A 24,218-nucleotide genomic window follows, 5' to 3' on the forward strand; every position below is an offset into this window, starting at 1 on the left:
TATTAATGCGGTCTTGCTTTCGGTCCCCAGTTGGATGTTGGATTTTCCTGGTATCTGACGATTTTAATGGATCTCAACTGCTTCAACTTTTGAGCCTCTTTGTTGGTTTTGAATAACCAAGTAATGTCGTCGGTTTCCTTTTCCGTGTTGAGCTCTGAAAGGTTGATATTCTGACCAATGGAGTCATCGGTCATGATCTTGTATCCAGCAGTATTCTGATTCAGCTTTTCTGGGGTAATTCCATTTTTCTTGGCCCATAGCTTTCCAACAAACCAGACAACCTCGTAAGGAGCGTCTGTCTTGACTGCCCCCGGACACGAGTGGCACAGAGAAACGCGATATCCGAGATTGGATAATGCTGCTGCGAACGTGTCAATGGAGGGACACGGACCCTTCAGAACGGCAGAGATGCTGGTCGTCTTGACGTGGAATGGCGAGTCCACAAGTTCGTTCTTTGCCATGGTGAGCATACCTTTGATTCTTGGGAGAGTCTTGAAAATCGACTCGTCTGCGTCTTCTTGCAAGTCCAGGACCTTGTCGATAAATTCAGGGTTGTGAAGAGAACCTCCCCACATAGGGCCACACAAATGGTTGGCAAAACCGCAGAACGGACAGTTGGGTCCAACAGGTGGTCCTTTGCTCAGACCGTATTTCTTGCTGTTGTGTTTGATGGTTGAGTTTGGATTCTCGGTCCATTTTCCGAGAGGCTGGTTAAATATGGACCAGCATCCAGAACATTTGTAGGAGATCATCTGGGTTGAAGCCAGCTGCTTCACCATAATTGGAGACGTTCTGACTCTTATGAACAACCTGACATAAAAGTCAATTGAAAGACACAACTGTGGCTCGATCCACTTCTTGTATTTGGCAGCTGTCGTGGAGATCATGTGCAGAACCAGTCTCAAGGCAGATTCGTGTGTAGCGTCGCCATGTAAAGGACTTCCTCCATATAAAGCAAAACACTTCTCTGGATAACCTCCTCCGGCCAGAACACCAAGATCCGTACATGTAACAAGCATGAGACCGTTGTCCTTGATGGAATTCAGGGCCGAGTCAATGAATGGAGCTGCTGTTCCGTACGGATCAAGATCAACCACATGGAACTGATCTTTGGAAGTGGCCATGACCTCAATAGCGTCTCCGATATTGGATTTAACCTTGGATGATATGTCGTTGTACTTGATGTTCTGGTTGATGGCATCAACTGCGTCTTTCGACAGATCGTTAGCTATCACTTTGGATACAAGTGGAATCTCCTTGGCATACCGAATAGCTCTCAAACCAGACGCAGAAAGCGCTTCCAAAATGTGCAAGTAGGGCTCAGACGATTGTGATTCTGTAGCATCGCCGGATTCTTCGTGTTTCCGCTTCTTGGCAGCTTTCTCTTGAAGATAGATGTCTGAAAAAGCACGAATAGCCAGAGAACTCAAGTCTCTGTTATATTGCTGCACCGGGTTATAGAATACCTGGTTTGGCGGATAAAGAACGGAGGCAGACCCTTCAGTGATCACTTCGTACTTGGAAACGTCTATCGGAGTGGTCATGTGGGTAAATCGGCGATAACTCAGAGATAACAATCTTGAATATATGCGCATAAAAAATCTGAAAAATTATATTTCCACTATTTAAAAGGTGAAATAAATTTTCACGGCGGTGCAAGGAGTGGTTGCAGAGTGCTACCACCTTTCATGAAAATTGCCGTTAAGAAATGAATAAAGGTCAAAAGTCTCTTCTTCCGCATCATCTTGTTTAGGCGGTGTGATGTCTTTCGAGAGAGAAGTGAGAGGCCGATGAGTAGGTCTAAAAGCAGCGGATTGGTAAGACTGTGGGACTTGGGTGCTTGCACCCTTGTTGATGTCTTGATTTATTGGCCCAAACGAATAGAAGGTCGATTCGTGTTGTTGGATGAGATCGTCGTGCTGTTTTTTGAGCTCCTCGAGCGACAGGGACTGTTGGTAGACCATGTCTGGTGGGGGAGCGTGAACAGGTTGGAATTGGGCGTCTATATGTTGTTGTCTTGACGGATCGTTATCAGGATGATTTATGAATTGCGGGTCAAATAGTGGCACGTTTGGACCAAAATGAGGGGGCTCCGCGTAGTGTCGGGACGGTATACTCATATTCTGGTGACTGTGTGTCTTCATCAGGGGAATTTTCTGCGTGGTCATCGCAGCGTTGCTAACAGACCGGTTACGCAGGGCATAGCGATTAGAGCCGGTGCCCGGGGCAGGATTTGTTGGCGAGAACGCAACGCCCAACCCGTAGTATCCAGACGAGGACAAGGACGATGGGGCGTACTGCGACTGCGAAGAAGCCGACGTGACAGAAACAATCGAGTTGGACCGTCTGAGTGTCTTCATTTTTTTCGTCATCGAGGTGCTAACTGGCGAGACAGCCACGAGATCTTCGTATCCGGACTCCTGCCCACCAGGAAGATCATCATCGTCCTGCTGATACGGGGTGACAACCATTGGCGAGGCCAACACCTGTTTGTTGTGAACCTGTTGGAACATGGAGTCGCCCGAGTCAGAACGATCGCGTGTGCCCAAAACAGCGTTGCTTGGTGCCGGAGTAGAGTAGGTGCCTGGACCGAAGAAGTATTCCGGCTGAGGAGTAGACCCTGACACCATCGAGACAGCAGATGAGCTCGTGGAGAGTATCGGGGTGATTGGAGTGAATGTTGAGCTGGCGGCTGTGGCTGAGCTTGGAGTGAGCGAAAATTCCGATGGAGTGGTAATCGAAGACGTTTCGCCCGATTTGCGAAGATCCAGCTTCGGCTTGCGGGTGTACAGTCTTCTCAACGAAGGTTTCTTTGATGTGTCTGGTCCAGCAAGAACAGGAAGCGAAGTGGTGAGGAATGGCATTTTTGCAGCCCTGTCATCTTTGTGGACGTCTGGTTGGACCATTCTTGGAGCCTCTAGCTGCTGCTCCTTGGACTTTTCTTCTCTCTTGAGAGAGCGACTACGGAATAGCCGTGACACCCTTCCAGGTCCCGCTGAAACCTTTTTATCGTCCTCAGAAGCTTCCGCGGGAACATCCGATGAGGCTGTAGGGGTGCAGTTAACAAACAGGAACTCCTTTGGGTTTCCCTCCTTGTTGACCTTTGGCTTGATGTTTGTCTTGCGGAATCCATGTTTGTTTGTTTTTGCAGAGGAATCCTTCATCACCAGGTTTTGAGCGTCCTGTATTAGTTTCGACTGCTTCTCAGCTTCCTCGGACTTGAACCGATTAATTTTCCATATTTTTTTAGTGTACGAAGGAGGGCCCTTTGCTTGCTGCTCCGACTCCTGGCACAAGGGCATCACCAGTAATGAGGGCTCAAGCTTGACGTTGGGGATTTGGTCTGCAGAGCCGTGCGACTGTTTTTTTAAAGTGTCTAGTTTTGCTGCCTTTTCAAAAGCACTTTCTGTAGAAAAATCAAAACACATTCTAGGAGATAAGAGGTCCAGTTTGGAGCTTGATTCTGGGTCCTTTTTGAAGCTTACAGCGTCTTCTTTTTTGCTTTTCTTTGTAACTTTCATTATCAACACGGAGTTCAAAAGTCCGACATAAATAGCCTCAAAAAGCACTCAATGCTTGTGTCCGTATCACCTAGATCGCTAACACTGTCAAAGGCAAGTTAGTTCCGGAACACCGTAGTTATTGAGAGGGTATTTATATGGACAATTTAATCTGCTCTTTTTCGACACTGATAAAAAAACTCAAACGTTGAAAATGGATCCATAAAATTAGGTGCGAGGTGTGCAAACGGCTCATTTAAAGAAACTTTTAAATTTATAGAGGGTGTGATGAGGAAAGATGAGAAAGCGGGAACTGTCGGCGGTTGAACTGCATTTCTCAGACGACGACGAGGCCGAGCCGGTTTCGAAGCCGCTGAAGAAGTCGAAAATCACGTTTAAGAAAATTTCCAAGGAGAATGCCCAAAGATTGAAGGAGACCGAGCTGCACAAGGAAGACATTGCCATCCAGGAACCGGACGCTGTGTCAGCTGAGCCGAAGCACATTGATCCCGAGCCGAGCTTGTATACTAGTTCGGACGATCTGGCTGTCAAGGAACAGGACAGTACCGCCCCTTCGGAGCCCGAGACAGAGAACGAGTCGGATATCAACAACGACAGGGAATGGTACACACAGGATGAGGCGGTGTCGCATCCCGTGGTTGAAGAGGAGGAGTATTACCAGATGGAAGACGAGATTCGGCCGTCGTTTCGACGGAAAAAGGCTCCACCAAGTGGGTCGCGGCTTGATGTTGATGAAGTTAGTCCTGATATAGATCTTGTTGTTCATCGGCTGACTCCTCCGTTTCTCGATGCTGCCACTATCACAACCAAGAAATTAGAGGTCATTGATACAGTGAGGGACAAGACGGGTGATCTGTATAAGTACACCAAGACCGGATCGCTACTGGTGAACGAGCGTCGTGCTAATAAAGATCGCAAGAAGAGTGCTCGTGACGCCACTAATATCAAGACCAGTCGGCTTGGACGAGTCTTAGGCAAGCAAGAAAAAGATGATGATGATAAGGCAGATGAAGAGGAGAAAACGTTTCTTGACGACGAGGCTTACGATAAGAATACGCTACAGCAGCAACGGCGGAAATTGCCGGCCTATCATGCACGCGAAGAACTTATGAAGGTCATTGCTGAGAACCAAGTTGTTGTGGTGATTGGAGAAACTGGTTCTGGTAAAACCACTCAGATTCCGCAGTTCCTGTACGAAGCAGGATATTGCAAATTTGGCGGACTAATTGGTGTCACACAGCCAAGAAGAGTGGCAGCTTTGTCTGTTGCCAAGCGTGTAAGCGAGGAGATGAACGTGAAGGTTGGAAAAGAGGTCGGATACACTATCCGGTTTGAAGACAAAACTTCTCCAAAGACGCGCATCAAGTTCATGACCGACGGTATTTTGCTGAGAGAAGCATTGTTGGATGCAGAGCTGGACAAGTACTCCTGCATTGTGATGGACGAGGCCCACGAGCGGTCGCTAAATACAGACATTTTGCTTGGGCTTTTTAAGCGTGTTCTCACCAGACGCAGAGACTTGAAGCTGATTGTCACCTCTGCTACCATGAATGCAGACAAGTTTTCGCGGTTCTTTGGAAACGCAGAGCAGTTCACCATTCCAGGACGGACGTATCCGGTTGAAACTCTGTTCAGTGCAATTGCTGCACAGGACTATGTTGCCAGTGCAGTCAAGCAGATCATCAGAGTTCATCTTCGCAGCGAGCCAGGAGATATTCTTTGTTTCATGACCGGTCAGGAAGATATTGAGACCACGTGCGAGGAACTCACCAAGGAACTGGAAACGCTCATAAAGTCTGATCCAAGTATCGAGCCTTTGCAAGTTTTACCAATCTACTCGACTCTTCCTGCCGACTTGCAATCCAAAATCTTTCGAAGATCAAAGTACCGCAAATGTGTTGTTGCAACCAACATTGCCGAAACATCGCTGACTGTCGACGGTATCAGGTTTGTTGTTGACACGGGACTGATGAAACTCAAGGTTTATAACCCAAAACTGGGTATGGATACTTTGCAAATTACACCCATCTCGTTAGCACAGGCCAATCAGCGGTCTGGAAGAGCAGGTAGAACAGGCCCTGGACTTTGCTACCGTCTCTACACGAAATATGCATCGCTCAAGGAGATGTTCCCCGAACCTATCCCTGAAATCCAGCGAACGAACCTCAGCAACACCATTTTACTGTTGAAGTATCTAAAAGTGGACGATCTAAGCAAGTTCCCGTTCCTGGACAAACCGCCAATCGAGACTATCAACACAGCTCAGTACGACTTGTGGTGTTTGGGAGCATTGGATAATTTCGGGAAACTGACTGCTCTTGGTAAAAAGATGTCCAATTTCCCTATTGACCCTGCTCTCTCTCGACTGTTGATCGTCTCTTCGTTTTCGCAGTTCCAATGTTCCAAGGAAATGATCACCATCGTCACAATGCTGTCCATCCCGCCTATTTTTGTTCGACCAACGCATGATGCGGCTCTACAACGTCGTTCCGACTCGGTGAGAGAAAAATTCCAAGTTGCAGAAAGCGATCATCTCACTCTACTCAATATCTTCAACCTGTTCAAAGCTAACGGTTGCCAGGAGAGATGGTGCACCAAAAACTTTCTACAATACAAGTCCCTCAGACGGGCTGTTGAAATCCACACACAACTCAGTCAGATTATGGGCTCACAAAAACTGGCAATCACTAGCAACCCAGATTGGGACGTTATTCGCAAATGTTTGTGTGCTTCGTATTTCCACCAAGCAGCGCAATTCAAAAAGTACGGTGAGTTTGTCAACCTGCGTACTGGTCTCCAAATGAGACTACATCCAACGGCTTCGCTCTACGGACTGGGAGATTTACCCAAATATGTGATTTATCACGAATTGTTACTGACTGGTAGAGAATACATGAACTATGTGACAGCAGTTGAAGGCGAGTGGTTATGCGAATTCGGAGAGATCTTTTATGCCGCCAAAGAGAAGGGCATCACATCGCGAGAGAACCAGGCTCGGAAAGAGCATGAGTTCCAAAAGGTCATAGCAGAGCAGCGGAAACTTATTTCTTGAACAGAATGTTATCGATCAACCGGGTGGTGCCGACGTTTTCGGTGTTGCTATTAGGAACACGAACAGCAAGACTCAGCACACACTCGCGGGCTTCGTCAATGGTGGCATTGTCGACCAGATATTCCAAGTTGTCTGTATAATTAAACTCCACATAGTCAATAGTAAATTTGTCATTGACGGAAGCGATCTGGTTTTGTATCTGCGATTTGAGGCTTGCCACGGTGACGCTTTTGTCGTTCAAGAACGCTTGGCGTGCATCCATCATTGAACGGTACAAGACACAAGCCTGCGAGCGGACCTCGTCGCTTAAATAGGAGTTTCTGGAGCTCAGAGCCAGTCCTGTTTGGTCACGGACAGTGGCTCCGACATCGATCTTTGTGTCGACCAGCAGATCGGAAACCATGCGTCTAATCACAATGGACTGTTGGATGTCTTTCTGGCCGAAATAGGCGATTGTGGGCTGGACGATATTGAACAGCTTGGTGACCACGGTAGCCACACCTCTGAAAAACTGTGGTCTTGATTGGCCCTCCAACTGTTCAGAAACCCCAGCAACAGTGACAAAGGCACCCTCCTGCTTAGAAGGATCCAGAGGAATCCCGCTTGGGTACATCTCGGAAACAGATGGGGTGAACACTCCGGCCACCCGTCTGAGTTTGTCGTCCGAGACAATGGAGTCCAGCAGCTGGAGATCGCGGCCCAGATTTCTAGGGTATGCATCAAGATCCTCGGTGGGGGCGAACTGGGCCGGGTTCACAAAGATTGAAACCAAAGTGACGTCGTTGTCCTCGAGCGATTTCTTAACGAGGGATAAATGGCCCTCGTGAAGGTATCCCATCGTGGGCACAAACCCCACCGACAAGTTCTTCATCCAGCAATCGCGGCGAAACGTCCGGATATCTCCGATCTGGCGGAACACGCGAATTGCAGAGCCAGTCATGTTGATTCGTATTATGTTTCAGATGACTCAACAATTTGTAGATCTGAGAAAAACTGGCACAAAATAAATACGAAAAAATTAAGAAGCTTTGCTCGGGGCCCAAACGAATATAAATAAGCACAGCCGTGAAAAGTTTGAAAAAAAAAAGTTGGGAATTTTTCACCAGCAGCACAGCCATGAAAAACTTGACAGAGCAGGCCAAAAGACGTGTATGGTTTATTTAGGGGCGTTGTCTATAAGTCTAAGTAGGTTGCGCAACAGCATGGCAATAGTGACCTTTCCGATGGACGGCACGTACAACGAGGCCTTCTCTTTGACGTCGTCGTTGAAGTTTTTGTTGAAAGCAAAGTTGATCACCACAGCACCTCTCTTGACATACTCTGTGGGGAACTTGTAGGAGTCGTTAGGCACTCCGGTGATGATCACGTCCGACGACAATGCGCACTCTTTCAAGCTCTTGTCGCACTCGAAAACGTCGTGTTTCTTCAGCTTCAAGCCGTGGCCACGCTCGTACGTCTGGATGTCGTTGATGTCCACGGAGTAGACGGTGGCTCCGTCGTTTGCCAGAAGGGCAGCCAGTGGTCTTCCCACAATCTCAGACCGGTTCACAACAGTAATTGTCTTTCCGTAGAGTCTATCACCGTAGTTCAACAAAGGGTTGTACACCCCCAGGTATTCGAGGATCTTGACGATGGCAAGAGGAGTGCACGGGAGAATCGATTTCTTCTGGTGCGTGTCATCCAGGTACCGGATATTGTGGTACATGTTGGAGACGTAGCGGAAATTAAGACCTTCAACGTCTTTTTCAAGAGCTACGCACTGTTGCAAGTAGCGATCTTGTCCGTCACCGTAGACGGGAAAATAAACCATGATTCCGTTGATCGACGAGTCAATGTTGCACTTGTAGATCTGGTCCTCGAGTTGTTCTTTTTCGACTTGGATCAACTGGTAGTCAAATCCAAGAGATTCACTGGTTTTCCATGTCCAATCGGCATACTGCTTGGCAGCAGGGTCCGGGTTGGCCAATATACCGACCAGCTTGGGACGTCTGGCCAGCAACGCTGCCTTGGCCTGGATCTCGTCGGCGAACTTTTTAGCGATCTTGGACGCCAATATGGTTTTTCCCGGTGACATGTGAAGATGAAAATTAATTGATGGGTTTATAGATTCAAGTCAAAAAAAAATTAAAGACCCCATGTGGTGCAGAGGTTTCGGAGATGAGAAAAACTGTCTGACTTCTCCGAGACGTTGCAATTGTAAAAGTGTCAGGTAATTTGCATGCGCGAGCCGAGAGATGACATCATCTGAGATCACGAGTTTTTCGCATGTGCTATTTTTGCATGTCCGTGTCACGCATGGCGAGGTTGCCTGATTCCCAGGTCACAAACGCGGTGCCCCACATCTGGTTGGCAGACCCCATATATTATCTCGCCATTTTGTGGGTGGGATGGGGGAAAGGTCGTGTGCGACTCAACATGTTTCATAGAGAGCACCGCAACATTTAAAAGACCTGGAAACTCCGTGAAATAGTATTATCTGTTTGCATTAAAATGAGTTTGGATTCAGAAGTTGACAAAATTGTCCAGGAGTTCCACGTCTCGGAGGAGGTTCTTCAGAAAGGTGTTGACCGTTTCATCGAGTTGGCCAAGTCCGGATTGAACAGCGACGAGGACAAGTACGGGCTGCCAATGATACCCACCTACGTGACGTCCATTCCCGACGGTAAGGAGAAAGGTGTTCTTCTTGCCGCCGATCTTGGAGGAACCAATTTCCGTGTTTGTTCTGTTCAGTTGAACGGAGACCACACTTTCAAGCTGATCCAGCAGAAATCGCACATTCCGGCAGAACTCATGTCTTCCACATCGGACGAGCTGTTTTCGTATCTGGCCAGCAAGGTGGAGGTGTTTTTGAAGACCCACCATGAGAACTCCACAGAGACTAGCAACGGCAAGAAATTCAAGCTTGGGTTCACCTTCAGTTTCCCAGTCACTCAATCCGCCTTAAATGCTGGTACTCTGCTTAGATGGACCAAAGGGTTCAATATCCCAGATTGTGTTGGCAAGGACGTTGTGAAAGTGTTCCAGAGCCATCTGGATGCCCTTAAAGTCCCGGTCACCGTTTCGGCCTTGGCAAACGATACCGTCGGAACACTGTTGGCCAGATCGTACACTGGATCCAATAAGGAGGGAACCACTCTTGTTGGCTGTATTTTCGGTACAGGAACCAACGGTGCCTACAACGAGAAGCTCGAGAACATCAAGAAGATCCCTGACGACGTGAGAGAGAAGCTCAAGGCTCAAGGTGTCACCCACATGGTTGTCAACACCGAGTGGGGTTCCTTTGACAACCAGTTGAAGGTGCTGCCTAACAGCAAGTACGACGTCCAGGTGGACGAACTCACCAGCAACAAGGGCTTCCACATGTTCGAGAAGCGTGTTTCCGGTATGTTCTTGGGAGAAATCCTTAGACACATTTTGGTGGACCTGCACTCTAAGGGAGTGATGTTCACCCAATACTCTGGCTACGAGTCTCTACCACATAGATTAAGAACCCCATGGGACCTGGACTCGGAGGTACTGTCTCTGATTGAGATCGACGACTCCACCAAGTTGCAAGCCACGGAGCTGTCGCTCAGACAGTCATTGAGACTGCCAACAACGGTGGAGGAAAGACTGGCGATCCAGAAACTGACGCGTGCAGTTGCCAAGAGATCGGCGTACCTGGCTGCGATTCCAATTGCTGCGCTGCTCCATATGACTGAGGCGTTTAAGGGACACAACATCGAGGTGGACGTTGGTGCGGACGGATCTGTGGTGGAGTTCTACCCAGGGTTCAGAACCATGATGAGAGACGCAATTGCACAAACGCAGATCGGCTCGCAAGGTGAAAGAAGACTTCACGTCAACATCGCGAAGGACGGCTCGTCTGTGGGGGCAGCTTTGTGTGCATTGAGCGAAAAGGACTGATGTCTACGATAACGGACTCCGAGCCAAATAGGCTTGTACTTAGACTGAAAACTAGTAGATTTTTTTTCTTCGCTCCTCCAGCACAGCCCGGAACTGAGGCCCCCCACCCCGCACGGCAGTACATACAAATATTAGTGCAAGAAAAATCATAACTGCATGAGGGGTAGCCGGATTCGAAATGGCAAGGTTTTGTATCTGGGCCTGGGAGAATTTTATGACATACACGTATCGGCTAAAATTAGGCGGGGAGCCTGTTTATAACGTTGTAATATAAGTAGTCGTATCAACAGGCACAAGAACTTAATGACCAAACGATATATTTGTCAATTTTGCGCTCGCTCGTTTTCCAGGTCCGAGCACAAGCTTAGGCACGAACGGTCTCATACTAGAGAAAAGCCGTTCCAGTGTTCGATCTGTAAGAACGGGTTTGTAAGACGCGATCTGTTGCAACGTCATCTTCGAACTGTCCATGGACTGGTTCTTAAGCACAACATTGATGATAACATCTCCACCAAGGACGAATTGTTGAAATCTCCTACCGGAGCTTCAGACTCCGGGCCCGTCAACTTGCAATTATCGGCTATACCAAATTCGCCTAACGAGGCGGAATCCACAGAGGATAGCTCAGCCCTCATTGCAGAGAAGACCATCACCTCGTTGTTGACACTGTCCAACAAGTTTGGGTATCTGGACTTGAAGCTCAATTGTTCCGTTGGCAAGTACATCATTGCTTTTGGTAGCTGCAAAAAATGGCAGGCCAACCTCCCAAGCATTAACCTTAGCAAGCTCCAGGGATTGTCCGATACCGACGAAATGCTGTATCTGATCATCTGTTTGGGCGCGTGTCGCATGAACGAGTTCGACGACGCCAGCTTAATGTTCAATCGCAGCTGGGACATTATGATTGAAAAAATCAGCGACTCCAAAATCAATTACAACTCCGGTCCCAGTTTCAACAAGTTCGTCAACCATCTCATCATCCTTGGCCACGTCTATCTCCACTATTTCGTCGACTTCTTCAACTCGCCGTCCCAAACTAGCCAACAGCTCTGTAAAAAAATCGCAATACCAATAGACGTCCTGTTCGACTACCTCAACAACATCATCAGCACATACCTCACAAACGTGGAAAACGAGGCCAGCAAAGACACGCACAAGTCTCCTTCGCCACCAAACACCTCTGTCCACGACGCAAACTCGTTCTATTGGCACGCATACCTGCTGTTATCGGAGTACTCGTTCGTGTACAACAAGTCGCCGTCCTCTCTGCATCTGTATCTTCTGAACAAACCCCTTCCAGACGAGTTTTCAGAAACACAAGGGTCTTTCGAGGAGACGCTCGGCCAAATGATCAACAACCTGTCGCTAATATCAAGCTCTTTTCCCAACTTTGTCAACCACAACAACCTGAGTCTCAAGGAAAAAGCCATTATTGCCGGTTTGATGAATGAGCTTCAGATGGTGAAGTTCAACGAAATCAACAAACTCAACAAGAACGTCATCCTGCAACAGGGTCTGTTCAAAGACAACAAGAACTTCCTCCACAATGCAATCATCCTCGCAAACAAGAATTTCAACGTTTCTGGTAAGCCAACAAGTCAGTTTGACGAGGAATTTGTTCAGTTGTTATCTGTGGTCAAACGTCGGCTGTTGCTCAATTGCCCATTGAAATTCACCGATCTGTTGATGAATTATCTAGTGATACCAAAATCAGATAGCAACTGGATTCTCTTGGCTCTCACTTTGAAGGAGTTTCTTTTCGAAACAGAATCGCTAATAAACGACAAGAACTTCCTCAACAGCGACAAGCCCATCATCGAATTTGACCTCTCAAAGCTGATCAACGTTATCCACACAGACGGCAACTCTCCAGCACCATCAACAGAGCTGACCGACGAGGAGGTCTACAAGAATCTCCACCAGTTCATGAATACACCGTTTAACGGGGATTTCATTGTCAACAACAACTTGGGCATCACCATGCTCCCATGTTTGTTGCTTTCTTTGGTGTTCGACGAGGAAGGTCTTGTTGACAACAGAAAACTGCTGAATCTCCCGGAAAACAAGCTTGTGATGGTAGAGTTCATCATGGGCAATTTCTTGGTGCTTATCCGCATCCTCAACTTCTTCAAAAAGAAGTATTTCATGGATGTTTCCATTGGCAAGAACTGGCCTCGTACAGAACAAACCCAGGACTACCCAGCCAACGAGTCCAACAACTCGGACGAGGATGATCCCTCGATCGACAACGAAGAAGAAAGCATCATTCTTGCGGTCATTTTCTTTGTGATCAACGAACTGGGCTGTAATCACAACGAAAAACCGGCTCCGACAGGTGGCCGTCGGAGAGCCAACAGCATTTCAATTGGCGAGTTTAACAACAATAATGACAAACTGAAGAAACTAATCAATTCTCCAAAGGATTCAAAGTCGAACTCCAACAAACAGGAGCACTCTATCAAGTCCCAGCTTGCTTCAGATACGAAATTTCAATTCATCGTGAGAAACATTCAAATCTGTTTCGGTCGCTGGTTAAAGCTGTTCACCAACAGGTACCATCAAATTGACAGGTTTCTCCGGATCTTGAACAAAGTTCTGGAAGATGACATTTATTCCAAGGCCAGCGACAAAACTTCAGCTAATGGTTCTTATAATCTGGAAGTGTTCAATTTGATCTCAGCACAGCAACCCCAATCAATAGACCATCAACAATACGCTGTCCAGAATTTGCGGTACAACGGTGCCAGCGGCTTGGCGATCAACGACCCGCTATACTTGCACCACCACTCCACTGATTATATCAGTCAACACAAGTTTCCCGGATACACCAGTCTGCACTTCCAGCGGTCTTTATCCCCAACTGCCTCGAGTTCTATACTACCCAATAAGGACGACGATCGTGTAATGCTGCCACCTTTGAGCAGGAACAGTCGTCAGCTGCCAAATCCTCTTCGCTCCCCGTACACCGACCCGAGACCCGCCACGGGTGCAACAGAAGGGCTTAGCGACTTGCTTCATGCCGCGTCTAACGGGCCGGATTATGAGAAAAGATGATGGCTGTGCGTGCCTGTGTTTGTACTTCATCTAAGATATTCATTTCTTTTTTTTCGAGTCAATCGTCAATGTCTGTTTCTGAGTCTTCCTCCTCGTTCATGTCGAGTTCTATCCAGCTGGGCCATGCGAGCTCCTCAATGAGGATGTTTCTGATAGTTCCAACCAAGAACTTTTCGATCTTACCAATATTTCTCAAGATCGAGCCCTGGTGTGCCGTTGGCGGTGAGTGGTGATTGCCCAACTCGCCTTCTATGCGTAGGTTGCGGATGATGTCGATTCTATCGCGCGATGACAGAACGGTCGGTGTTGTTTCCGACACTGACGATTTTCTCGAGTCCTGGCGCATTTCCTCGGAATCTGCTGCGTTTTCGTCGTCGTCAATGTCGCACAGGAACGATATAAATACATGTTTTTGGATATATGCCACCACAGCCAGCGAATGGATGAACAGGTCTGTGATTTTCAAACGAACGGGCAGTTTGATGAATTCTTGGGTGGGGTAATTGATGAGCAGGTTGCAAACCACCTCGATGTAGATGCTCGAGTCGAATTTCAGGTCGAGAGTGAGCTGGATGTCGTTATCAGAGCGACGGGGGTCTAGTTTCTGGGGTTCTGGCTCAGGGACGGGAGATGGGTCTGGGAGCGGGGCCAGTTCTGTTTCCTCGTGGATTTCCCGAAGCCCAAAACCCCCCAAACCGAGTCCGTACGAGTTTGTTCTCGGTAACAACAAAGATCCACGGGGGGTTCCCACTGGACTGGATAGACCCCCCATCAGCACGCTGGCGGGGGACGGGCTTCTCGAGATCTCTAGCTGAGGTCTGGTCTGCGGCTTGAGCGGTGTGCGTGGGATCGGCGTCAGTTGCACCGGCGTGGGTTGTTGGAGATCGGCGTAAAACTCCTCAAACGGCTGATCAATGTCTCTAATAGTAAGCTCTGGCGATTTCTCTCCCAGAGAGAACTTCACCACCTCCAATCCATTCAGATAATTGGGCAGTTCGATAGACGCCAATTTGTCGTTCAGAAAGTGAAGTAATTGCGAATTTATATTAGCATCGTGGGAAATGCTTTCCCAGCTAATATCAAAAGACATTAAATAAATAAATTGGCCAGACTTTGCGAAATTAATTCTAATTATTTCTTTCCAATGCTGAGATCTAATTTTATCAGACAGTTTGTGCGGTTCCAATCGACCGCCAAGTCCACTCCCGCGGCAAAGGGAACAGCCGTCATGTTCATGAACATGGGCGGACCTTCGACCATCCCCGAGACCTACGACTTCTTATACCGGTTGTTTGCTGATGCAGACTTAATTCCGTTTGGAAGATTCCAAAACTTCATTGCTAAAGTGATTGCCAAGCGCAGAACCCCGAAAATCGAGTCGCACTACCGCGAAATTGGCGGCGGCTCGCCAATCAGAAAGTGGTCCGAATACCAGGCGGCCAAGGTGTGCGAGAAGCTCGACTCTGTGTCGCCAGCCACCGCTCCTCATAAGCCGTACGTTGCCTTCAGATACGCAAACCCGCTCACCGAGGACACGTACCAGCAGATGCTCAAGGACGGAGTCACCAGAGCCGTGGCATTCTCGCAATACCCGCAGTTCAGCTACTCTACCTCGGGCTCTTCCATCAACGACCTGTACCGTGTTTCCAAGAGAATCGACCCTGATAGACAGATCGAGTGGTCTGTCATCGACAGATGGCCAAAAAACGACGGTCTCACCACCGCCTTTGCCAACCATATCAAGGATTCCTTGACCAAGTTCCCGCAGGAGGTCAGAGACAAGGTTGTGTTGCTGTTCAGTGCTCACTCTTTGCCTATGGAGATCGTCAACAGAGGAGACTCGTATCCTGCCGAGGTGGCAGCCACCGTTTATGCTGTGATGGAGAAACTGAACTTCTCGAACCCATACAGACTCGTCTGGCAGTCCCAGGTCGGTCCTAAACCATGGCTTGGAGGACAAACTGCTACCATCACCAAAAAATTGGTGGACGAGGTCGACGACTCCCAGGCCCCAGGTGCCGTGATCATCCCTATTGCCTTCACCTCCGACCACATTGAGACGTTGCACGAGATCGACATCGAGCTCAAGGAAGAGCTCGGCGCCCCTCATAAGATGGTCAGATGCGAGTCCTTGAACGACGACCCAGACTTCATCGACGGGTTGGTCGACCTTGTCAAGACTCACTTGGAGAAAAATGAACCTTACTCCAAACAGCTGCCTCTAGACCACGTTCTTGGAAGCGTCATAGCTACAGATGTTTTCAACCATCCTTCCGAGCTCTTCGGAAAGAAAAAATGATGTTTACTGTATATACTAATCATCTCCAATTAAACCTAGACCTATGCTCTCTGTTCAGGACGAATGAATCCCTGTTCAATAAACGTTAGAACTTCGTCGTACACTTTGTTTTTCGGCGTGTCTTTCTCCCGTCTCATGGTCTCCTGTTTAGGAATAATCTCCTTGATAGCAAACACAATGTCGTTCCATTGGTCCTCGTCGTCTGTCTTGGATAATCTCTGGAAGAACTTGGTAACCAGCTGCTGTTTATGTTTGTCTTTCTCCAAGAACGAAACCACAAACTTGACAATCTCCTTGAACGATTTCTTTGGCAGCTCGGTATCAGCAGCCAAACCACTAAACATATCAATAAACCCGTTGTAGATGGCGTTATCCTTGGTAGCAAGCTCGGTGAAAAACAACTTGCACATGTCCACGATTCCTGGGTCCTCGTTCACATACAGTTTGGCCATCTGCGCAAGTTGTCCCTTCACTTTGACCTGACCAGCAAGAATCAAAAACGTAACCGTCATCAAACAAGTACGTTGAACCATGATATCCTTGTCCTGCAAACGACCGTACAGGAAATCCTTACTGGCATCAACAACGTTGTTGAAACAAACAGCCATATCTCCAAGTCCCAGAACTGCGTTACTTCTCACGACAGGATCCTGGGAAGACTCCATCACTTTCAAGAACAGTCCAAGGTTCTCTTCGCAGAATCTTGGAGATATGCACATGAGTTTCGACAAACACAAAATGGCCTGCCGTTGCAATCTCTCGTCGTTGTATTCTTTTGGATTCATGATCGTCTCCTTCAAGAGAGGAACAAACTTGGCCAGAAGTCCGTTTTCGCTGTACAGGATCTCTTTCTCCTTCACAACTTGGATTGCGTCCGAAAAATCATCCTCGGACGTACCTCCAATCATATCCAACTCATTCTGCTGCTCGCTTTTCTTGTCCTCCGAGGCAATCTTCTTTTTCTTGAAGTCAGTCTCACACTTCTCCAGGTGAATGATCGTTTTCAAACCGATATGACCAATCAGGAAGAATAGTTGGGACAAAGAAACAACCTTGTCCTCAGACTCGTCAAATTCGGGAGAGAATACTCTCTGGGCTTTCTCTTTGAGGATCTTAGACGAAACCAAATCTGGATGAGAGGATATCACGTAAACTGAGTTGAGTGCCTCTTCTGCCATTCCAAACCATGATCCGTCTTGAGTATATTGCAAGAGCACAGTAGATAGCTTTTCAATTGCCTCGTCCTCTTTTGACATTCTGTAATCGTTTGCTGATGCGTTGGATGGAACTATTCTTCTCAGAGCAATACATGCAAACCGACAAAGGATCCAGTCGTCGCTTTGTGGATCGAGCCCAATTGCGAGGATAAGGTCCAATCCCTTCAAAGCAATACCGTTATCGACCAAGGCCAGCATTCCGAGATTAATGATGGCACCCCGTCTTTGTCTTTTGCTCGATGCTTCGCCATTGAAGAATTGCCAAAGAACCTTCACCACATGCTGGTCAATATAATCTTTTGCATAGAGCTCTCCCAGCAATTTTTCAAGCGAGGCCAGGTCAGCGACAGAGGTGTTGAATGTGAGCTTGATCAAGTTGGAAGCGATGTATGACGCACGTTGTACGATCGATGATTTCTCTGGCGCACTCAGATAAAGAGATTTATAGCATTCGATCAGCTTGTCAACAACCATGTTTCCATCTTCGTTGCTTCCTTTCATCCAGACAAGATGCAGCATTCGCTTGATTCCGACTTGACAGTTTTCAATTCCATACGCATCTGCAAGAACGAAAAATCCCATGGAGTCAATCACCTCGTTCTTAGACTTTGAGTACAAAAGCTCACAACAAACGTTGGCAGCCTTGTGGATGAGTTTGATGAAGTCGACCGCGTCAGAGTAATATTGGTACGTGAGCGACACTTTGTTGACAAGCGCCGGATCGACATTGGCAATGGCAGATGCAATGGATTCTTGTGTTTTCTCTTCCACTTTTGGATTAACTTCAGAGTCCTTTTCTTCGTCTCCGTCTTCCTCCTCCTCGTCAACTTCCATTTCACTGTCGTTATCTTTGTCCTCATCACCCTCCTCGTCCTCTTCGTCTCTCTCATCTTCATTTTGTTCGTTCGTTTCTTCGTTCTCCTGTTCATCGTCAAACAGATCTGGTTGCAATTCTTTGAGCTTTTCTTTCGTTTCGTCGAGCCGTTTCTGCCAGACGCTCAGCTCCAACCGGTCTCCGTGCATAACATTGTAGGGATGCGTAAGAATCAAGGAGGTCAGCAGCTTGATACAGTTACGCCTCACAATTCCCGATCTGTCCTCCAAATGTCTCACTGCGAGTTTGGACCACCGAAGTCGGCGATCCACAAACTTGATGGACATCTCGCTCAGTTTTGTGATTGCTTGGATAGCTCTGGATCTGACATACGGATTGATATCCAGGAATCGATCCTCCAAAAGCTCAAGGAAACTGTCAGCCTGTGTTTTATGTTCGTCGTACTCATCTTGCGACTTAGCTAAGGTTGTAATGATGTTACCAACAGCTTCCACCACAGCACATCTGAGAGTAAACGAGTTATTATCAAGAAGCTGAGCAATTAATGAAATTTGGCGCATCACGACTTTTGGACTCAATTCGGACAACTTGATGATAAATGTACTGATAGCTTTAGGACCGTTGGTGTCGTTTTCGTTAAACTGGCGTCCACTAACCTCCTTCAGCACTTCATCTGTGAGCTGGTAATGGTCGTAATGGCGACTGAGGGTATCTAGAAGTTCGGCCATGACCACACTGGAATGCTGGAAGTAGGTCAGGTGTTGAAGAATGGCGTTTTGGACATGCGAAGATTGGCCGTGGTATTTGATGGCCATGCAGATGGCTTTGAATGCGTGCATTTTGACCGACACAACTTTGGCACGGTCTGGGTTCTCGAGCAGGGCGTTGATTGGGTTAAGAAACAAGGTTCCAGTAAAAAGGTTGCGCTCAGGAGTAGTTTCCATCAACAAATTAAGTTTCAGTTTGAAGACGTTGATCACGGCTACCAGTATGCTTTCAATCACGTTGTTTGTCTTGTTCCAGTGTTGTTTACCATCTGGCAACTTCAAATTCACCTCCTCGTGCCCCATATACACGAGAATCACGTGGATCAGGTATCCGTACAGTTCGAGGAGCCTTCTATGGGTAGCGAAGAGATCCACGTCTGCGGAGTTGATGATCTGGTTGGTGTAGTCTGCTTGACCAGCCAACGTACTTGAGATCAAATAAGCCAGCTTATACTGAAGTCGTGGCTCTAACTTCGAGTAGCAATGAGTCAAGTTCATTAGCGGGTCCCAGTACTCGTCATAGAGGATGGCATCTGATCTGACGGCGAGTTCCTGTGTGATGACGTTCAAGAACTCCTCCGGGTCTCTATCTCCAAGCTCAAACGTGTCGAGCTGTTCTGCAAACGACGTGAGCGTCTGCGACAAGTTGAAGTCCACTTCCATTTGGTTGTTATTATTTTACCGTGTGTGTTTATATTTTTGTTTTAGATTCGAGGACACCCGCAAAATATTTTGACAGAAATAATTTTATTAGTGCTTCTTCATGTCTGAGCGAAAGGCCATCAATAAGTACTATCCGCCGGACTACGACCCGCTAAATGCAGAAAGGGTGCCGAAGGTGAGGAAGTCTGGGTCTGCGGGATGGCCCACGGTGCGGCTAATGATCCCATTCTCGATGAAATGTCTTAAGTGTGGCGAGTACATTGCCAAATCGAAGAAGTTCAACGCTAAAAAGGAGAACAGCAAAGAGGACTATTTGGGGATCCGCATATTCCACTTCCATTTTCGGTGTCCGCAATGTTACGACGACCTGGTGTTCCGCACAGACCCGAAAAACGGCGACTTTGAGTGCGTTTCTGGGTGTAAGCGAAATTACGAGAGAAAAGAAGGCAAGATCGCCGCTGACGAGACGTTGGACGAGATGTTGAAGCGGTTGGAGGAGGAGGAGCGCAAGGAGCTGCTTGCCAAAGAGGGAAAGAAAGAGAACGAGGAATCCGCAATGGAGCAACTGGAAAGACGTCTTTTGGAACAGCAGAAGGAACAGGAGCTGGTGGAAGAAATTGAGGAGTTGCAAGAGCGCGGGCGACGGCTCGAGAAGGCCAAAGTCCCTACAAAAGTTGATTTGGAGAAACAGGACGAGAAGGAGGCAGAATTGGCCTTCAGATCAAAATCGAAACAACCTGTTGATATACCATCAGCTACACAGCCCGCACAATCGTCGCTGTTCTCGGGATACTCCTCGTCCGATGAGGAGACCGTCACCGTGAAACGCAAAAAGTCCTCGTTAGGCATTCGCAAAAAAATCAAAGTATAACGTTTCGTTACTTTTGTACACTAATATACACGGACCTAGTCCTTAAGCTTGGCATATCCTTTCACCATGGCGTTGTTGACGCCGATACGACGTTTTTCCAACGCCAGAAGCAGGTCTCTCAGCACAAGAGACTGCTCCTCGCGCGCTTCTCTGTATCTGATACCGTTGTCTCCACGAACGGTGACTGGATCGGCTTTCGAGGAAGATTGCATCCACGAGTACTTTTTCTTAGACCCGCTCATCATCAACGATGCGGTGATGTTTGTTTGTTTGTGTTCGGCAATCAAGTCGCCTTCTTTCTTGTCCTCGTCCAGACCAAGGGCCATTCTTCTTTTGAGTCTTTTCTCTTCTCTTTCTTTCTGTTTGGTAGCGATATCTCTCAAGGCACGCGAAATGTCGGACTTGGTGCCTCCTGCAGACTGTTTCTGTTTGGTACGCAATCCCCGGCGTCTATGACGAGACACAACAAGCAGATCCGTCACCACGTCTGCAACGTACTGTTCACACGCACTGGACATCAGGTTGATCAACTCCTCGTCGTACTCCATCTTGCGCAACCCCTGGTCCTCCATGGTTTTGTTCATGAACCAGGCCACTTGGGCCGGTCTTAGAAAGTTGTTTGGGCTGATCTGGCGGCGGGAAACCTGCAGTCCACCCATCATGGCTTCCTCCTCCGCACGAATGTTCACTCCAGCAGCAGCAACGGCGTCGGCCAGCTCTTCGGGATTCTGTTCTCCAAATCGTCCCGACCCCTTCTGTCTTCCCGGCGCACGGCGAGGCGGCTGTCCCGGCTGTCCTGGCTGGGGTCTAGCTCTGGCTCTGTTCACGTCTCCTGTCGGATCCATCGAATCGTTTGAGAAGTCGAAATGAGGCGCCCCCGCACCCGCTCCGTCTCCATCCCCACCCGTTGGGGTGGCGATCTGGGGCGTCGTGGTCCTGCTGCCCGGAGTACCAGTTCCGCCTTCGTCCATAATGTTGATGACTGGATTTAAATATTTGTGGCAACTGGTTTTTCCAAAGCCTGGGGCCGGGTAACTACGCTCTACAAGATTCAAATCAAGACTTTTCCAGGCTGTGTAGAGAAAAAAAATTAAAGTGCTTGATAAATATTTTTCAGACTACCTAATGTCCTCACGAACCAAACTTATCACGTTCCAAGGCCATGAAAACTTCCGGCTGCGGCTGGTTCTTGCCACGCTCAGTGGTAAGGGAATCAAGATCGAGAAAATCCGCTCGGACGATCTGAACCCGGGTCTCAAGGACTACGAAATCTCGTTTCTCAGACTGCTTGAAAACGTTACCAACGGATCCATCATCGAAATCTCATACACAGGTACCACTGTCACATACAGACCGGGAATCATCATTGGAGGGTCTCTCACACATCAATGTCCAGAAGGAACCGCTTGTGGATATTTCATAGAACCAATGCTTTACCTGGCACCATTCTCAAAGAAAAAGTTTTCTATAGTGTTCAAGGGACTAACGGCTTCCAAGAACGATGCTGGAGTGGAATTCATCAAATGGGGGTTGATTCCGGTGATGGAGAAGTTCGGTGTTCGTGAAGTCGAGCTGCACATCTTGAAACGCGGGTCTCCACCTTTGGGAGGAGGAGAGGTCCATCTTCTGGTCAATTCGTTGATTCCCCAACCTGTAACCGTTCATGTTCTCGATTACCACAAAATCTCCGCCATTCGGGGAATCGCATACTGTACCAGAGTTTCTCCTTCCGTTGCCAATAGACTTGTTGATTCTGCAAGAAAAGTGCTAAAAGCAACAGGATGCGACACGAATATCACAACAGACGTCTCCAGAGGTGAGATTGCCGGAAAGTCGCCAGGATTCGGTCTCACGCTGTTCACAGAGTCAAAGAAAGTCCCATTTAGATACGTTGTTGAGGACATTGGTCTTGCTGGAGAAACCCCAGAGGATGTTGGCGAACGTGTTGCCTTGAACCTATTGGAACGTATCCAAAAGAGTGGATGTCTTGGAAGAAATCAGCTAGACTTGGCCCTTGTGTACATGGTGATCGGCAAAGAAGACATCGGCAGACTTCTTGTCAATAAAGACCAGTTTGACGAGGAGCTCGTTGTGTTGCTCAGAGATATCAAAGCACTTTTTGGCACAGAGGTCTATTTCAAACAGAGCGACGAAATGGACAATTCCATGTATGCGACAATCATGGGTGTCGGATTCACAAACGCATCGAAAAAAATCGCATGATGTACGACTATTAGGCTTCAATTGGATCAATTCTTTTGTAGGTCAAACTACTTTAATGGCATATCTTGTAGATCGTTGAACACACGTTGAAGCGCATCCTGCTGCAACTCGCCGTACTTGACCCTTTCCACAAACCAGTCCTGGAAAGTCTCCGAAACCAAATATTTAGTTTTCTGGAATAATTTGAACTCGTTCAGAAACGCAGACTTGACAAGAATGATGCGGGAAAGAAGACTGCTAAGCGAGTCAGAGGAGTCTGTCAGCACAGTGACAAGCTTATCCACTTCAGAACCTCTGATATCCGACTTTATCTTGATCTGAAATAGTCTCTCGTTGGTTTTGGTGATTCTGTTCAGCAAGGTATGGATCTGTTTCTCGGAAGTGCTTTTGAAGCTACCAAGTCGTTCAATCAAAAAGTGGAGCGAGGCAAGATAATCCTGCAGTTTGCGGAAATTTTCCAAAGTGTCTGAACTCAAAGTCGAAAGTTCATCGTCCTTCAGTTGCTTGGTATTTGTGAAATACTTGATCACCTGCTTCAAGATGGTGTTGATTATTGACAGGTTTTGAGAATCCTCTGGTTGCTCTTCTGACCCGACCAAGTTCTCGACACCGTATAGATTTCCACTGTTGTTCACAAACTGCCCAAGATACAGTGAGAATCGCTGATGGTCCATCGACAATGCAAGCTCTCGTTTTTCGATCCGTTCGACTAAGATACAAAGCTTGGCCCAAATGTCTGCAAACTTTGTGAGACTAGCGTTGATCGTCTGTAAGTTCTCAATAAAATCAAGCTTTTTGTGGTCGACTGGACTCTCGTTCCAGATTTGAGTAATGTTGTTGATGATGCTGTCATTATTAACTGATCGGTCGACTTCTTCGTCATTCTCCGGGTCATTCTCGTGAAGACCCTTGAGGACTTGATCAAGATTGATTTTGAATCTTTTGGGAAGAGTAATTCTGATATTTTCGTACTCGTCCGTAAGTTCAATATTAGCAAACTTCTTCCAATTGGAGAAATCGTTCGGGACCGTGAAGAACATAATCACCAGACTCTCCTTGGATAGAATTGGATGCTTGCTGAGTTGGTATAGGAACCTTTGAAGACTTCTTCTTCTTTTTTGCAGGAAAATGGAATCTGTTGTCGATGCTACTGGATCATTCAGTTAGTAAAGCTCAAAAGCAATGGTGGATACTTACACAGCTTCTTTGGCGGCAGCTCAGGGATCAATCTGTACGGGTATTTCTGCCATAGAACCTCAATCAGCCAGGCAAAATCACTATATCTCCGAATAATTCTGGTCTCTGATCCGGTGGCTTTGTTGTCTGCTTGGTAATATTCGCTTGGGAACTTGAGGTTGTGACTAATGAGATAGTTTATGTGTTTAAACACCAGTCCTTCCTTTTCTGGGATCTCCTTCACGCGAATAATGGTTTTGTCATCCGTGTTGTGGTATCCCAAAGGATTGAAAGATGCCACGAGTTCCTCTGACCACACAGATTCCTCCTTCAAGTCTTCTTCCTGAGGGTCTTCACCGGTCTGGTCGTCTTGGTTGACTAGCGGGTCCGTGATAGGAGCAATTGGCTGGGTTTCATGCTCCTCTGCTGTCGTGTGCGGTTTATCTATCCCCATTGAAGCAAAGTTATTGGTGAGGATATCGTTGGAATTGTACGAGCTCCAGTTGTTATCCTCCAGTATCGAGGACTGTAAGGTCTGAGAATTTCGCGTGGTGGGCAATGCCCAAGGATCCTCCTCCATCAGAGAATCTGGCGCTCCAAAAATGCTATCGGACATTGATTGGAAACAAAAGAA

General features: G+C 47.5%; 20 protein-coding genes across 20 annotated transcripts; 10 read left to right on the top strand and 10 right to left on the bottom strand.

The window, feature by feature from the left end:
• Positions 1–2: 2 nt before the first annotated feature.
• On the bottom strand, positions 3–1,544 carry OGAPHI_003710 (uncharacterized protein; the record flags this gene model as incomplete). Its single annotated transcript, XM_046204712.1, has 1 exon — positions 3–1,544. The coding sequence occupies one exon, from the start codon at positions 1,542–1,544 to the stop codon at positions 3–5; it is 1,542 nt and encodes a 513-aa protein (XP_046060728.1).
• Positions 1,545–1,676: 132 nt separating this feature from the next.
• OGAPHI_003711 (uncharacterized protein) lies at positions 1,677–3,521 on the bottom strand (the record flags this gene model as incomplete). Its single annotated transcript, XM_046204713.1, has 1 exon — positions 1,677–3,521. One exon carries the CDS (start codon positions 3,519–3,521, stop codon positions 1,677–1,679), a length of 1,845 nt encoding a protein of 614 aa, XP_046060729.1.
• OGAPHI_003712 (uncharacterized protein) lies at positions 2,512–3,177 on the top strand (the record flags this gene model as incomplete). Its single annotated transcript, XM_046204714.1, has 2 exons — positions 2,512–2,571; positions 2,656–3,177. 2 exons carry the CDS (start codon positions 2,512–2,514, stop codon positions 3,175–3,177), a joined length of 582 nt encoding a protein of 193 aa, XP_046060730.1.
• Positions 3,522–3,798: 277 nt separating the features above from the next.
• Positions 3,799–6,573, top strand: OGAPHI_003713 (uncharacterized protein; the record flags this gene model as incomplete). The annotated part of the gene is made up of 1 exon (XM_046204715.1): positions 3,799–6,573. One exon carries the CDS (start codon positions 3,799–3,801, stop codon positions 6,571–6,573), a length of 2,775 nt encoding a protein of 924 aa, XP_046060731.1.
• Positions 6,563–7,513, bottom strand: OGAPHI_003714 (uncharacterized protein; the record flags this gene model as incomplete). The annotated part of the gene is made up of 1 exon (XM_046204716.1): positions 6,563–7,513. The coding sequence occupies one exon, from the start codon at positions 7,511–7,513 to the stop codon at positions 6,563–6,565; it is 951 nt and encodes a 316-aa protein (XP_046060732.1).
• Positions 7,514–7,689: 176 nt separating this feature from the next.
• OGAPHI_003715 (uncharacterized protein) lies at positions 7,690–8,644 on the top strand (the record flags this gene model as incomplete). The annotated part of the gene is made up of 2 exons (XM_046204717.1): positions 7,690–7,722; positions 8,003–8,644. 2 exons carry the CDS (start codon positions 7,690–7,692, stop codon positions 8,642–8,644), a joined length of 675 nt encoding a protein of 224 aa, XP_046060733.1.
• Positions 7,730–8,647, bottom strand: OGAPHI_003716 (uncharacterized protein; the record flags this gene model as incomplete). The annotated part of the gene is made up of 1 exon (XM_046204718.1): positions 7,730–8,647. The coding sequence occupies one exon, from the start codon at positions 8,645–8,647 to the stop codon at positions 7,730–7,732; it is 918 nt and encodes a 305-aa protein (XP_046060734.1).
• Positions 8,648–9,063: 416 nt separating this feature from the next.
• Positions 9,064–10,479, top strand: OGAPHI_003717 (uncharacterized protein; the record flags this gene model as incomplete). The annotated part of the gene is made up of 1 exon (XM_046204719.1): positions 9,064–10,479. The coding sequence occupies one exon, from the start codon at positions 9,064–9,066 to the stop codon at positions 10,477–10,479; it is 1,416 nt and encodes a 471-aa protein (XP_046060735.1).
• OGAPHI_003718 (uncharacterized protein) lies at positions 9,514–10,295 on the bottom strand (the record flags this gene model as incomplete). Its single annotated transcript, XM_046204721.1, has 2 exons — positions 9,514–9,926; positions 10,049–10,295. The coding sequence occupies 2 exons, from the start codon at positions 10,293–10,295 to the stop codon at positions 9,514–9,516; spliced, it is 660 nt and encodes a 219-aa protein (XP_046060736.1).
• Positions 10,480–10,782: 303 nt separating the features above from the next.
• Positions 10,783–13,533, top strand: OGAPHI_003719 (uncharacterized protein; the record flags this gene model as incomplete). Its single annotated transcript, XM_046204722.1, has 1 exon — positions 10,783–13,533. The coding sequence occupies one exon, from the start codon at positions 10,783–10,785 to the stop codon at positions 13,531–13,533; it is 2,751 nt and encodes a 916-aa protein (XP_046060737.1).
• On the bottom strand, positions 10,932–12,839 carry OGAPHI_003720 (uncharacterized protein; the record flags this gene model as incomplete). The annotated part of the gene is made up of 4 exons (XM_046204723.1): positions 10,932–11,351; positions 11,416–11,571; positions 12,388–12,698; positions 12,803–12,839. The coding sequence occupies 4 exons, from the start codon at positions 12,837–12,839 to the stop codon at positions 10,932–10,934; spliced, it is 924 nt and encodes a 307-aa protein (XP_046060738.1).
• A 58-nt stretch (positions 13,534–13,591) lies between the features above and the next one.
• On the bottom strand, positions 13,592–15,643 carry OGAPHI_003721 (uncharacterized protein; the record flags this gene model as incomplete). Its single annotated transcript, XM_046204724.1, has 2 exons — positions 13,592–14,808; positions 15,145–15,643. The coding sequence occupies 2 exons, from the start codon at positions 15,641–15,643 to the stop codon at positions 13,592–13,594; spliced, it is 1,716 nt and encodes a 571-aa protein (XP_046060739.1).
• Positions 14,678–15,832, top strand: OGAPHI_003722 (uncharacterized protein; the record flags this gene model as incomplete). The annotated part of the gene is made up of 1 exon (XM_046204725.1): positions 14,678–15,832. One exon carries the CDS (start codon positions 14,678–14,680, stop codon positions 15,830–15,832), a length of 1,155 nt encoding a protein of 384 aa, XP_046060740.1.
• Positions 15,833–15,873: 41 nt separating this feature from the next.
• Positions 15,874–19,314, bottom strand: OGAPHI_003723 (uncharacterized protein; the record flags this gene model as incomplete). Its single annotated transcript, XM_046204726.1, has 1 exon — positions 15,874–19,314. The coding sequence occupies one exon, from the start codon at positions 19,312–19,314 to the stop codon at positions 15,874–15,876; it is 3,441 nt and encodes a 1,146-aa protein (XP_046060741.1).
• Positions 16,010–17,442, top strand: OGAPHI_003724 (uncharacterized protein; the record flags this gene model as incomplete). The annotated part of the gene is made up of 3 exons (XM_046204727.1): positions 16,010–16,063; positions 16,147–16,599; positions 17,134–17,442. The coding sequence occupies 3 exons, from the start codon at positions 16,010–16,012 to the stop codon at positions 17,440–17,442; spliced, it is 816 nt and encodes a 271-aa protein (XP_046060742.1).
• Positions 18,625–19,083, top strand: OGAPHI_003725 (uncharacterized protein; the record flags this gene model as incomplete). The annotated part of the gene is made up of 1 exon (XM_046204728.1): positions 18,625–19,083. The coding sequence occupies one exon, from the start codon at positions 18,625–18,627 to the stop codon at positions 19,081–19,083; it is 459 nt and encodes a 152-aa protein (XP_046060743.1).
• A 100-nt stretch (positions 19,315–19,414) lies between the features above and the next one.
• On the top strand, positions 19,415–20,185 carry OGAPHI_003726 (uncharacterized protein; the record flags this gene model as incomplete). The annotated part of the gene is made up of 1 exon (XM_046204729.1): positions 19,415–20,185. One exon carries the CDS (start codon positions 19,415–19,417, stop codon positions 20,183–20,185), a length of 771 nt encoding a protein of 256 aa, XP_046060744.1.
• Positions 20,186–20,220: 35 nt separating this feature from the next.
• On the bottom strand, positions 20,221–21,156 carry OGAPHI_003727 (uncharacterized protein; the record flags this gene model as incomplete). The annotated part of the gene is made up of 1 exon (XM_046204730.1): positions 20,221–21,156. One exon carries the CDS (start codon positions 21,154–21,156, stop codon positions 20,221–20,223), a length of 936 nt encoding a protein of 311 aa, XP_046060745.1.
• Positions 21,157–21,310: 154 nt separating this feature from the next.
• Positions 21,311–22,408, top strand: OGAPHI_003728 (uncharacterized protein; the record flags this gene model as incomplete). Its single annotated transcript, XM_046204732.1, has 1 exon — positions 21,311–22,408. One exon carries the CDS (start codon positions 21,311–21,313, stop codon positions 22,406–22,408), a length of 1,098 nt encoding a protein of 365 aa, XP_046060746.1.
• A 47-nt stretch (positions 22,409–22,455) lies between these two features.
• On the bottom strand, positions 22,456–24,200 carry OGAPHI_003729 (uncharacterized protein; the record flags this gene model as incomplete). The annotated part of the gene is made up of 2 exons (XM_046204733.1): positions 22,456–23,543; positions 23,606–24,200. The coding sequence occupies 2 exons, from the start codon at positions 24,198–24,200 to the stop codon at positions 22,456–22,458; spliced, it is 1,683 nt and encodes a 560-aa protein (XP_046060747.1).
• Between the last annotated feature and the right edge of the window lie 18 nt (positions 24,201–24,218).

This window comes from Ogataea philodendri (assembly GCF_020536065.1).
Source record: "Ogataea philodendri strain CBS6075 chromosome Unknown scaffold2, whole genome shotgun sequence".
Lineage (NCBI taxonomy): Eukaryota > Fungi > Ascomycota > Pichiomycetes > Pichiales > Pichiaceae > Ogataea > Ogataea philodendri.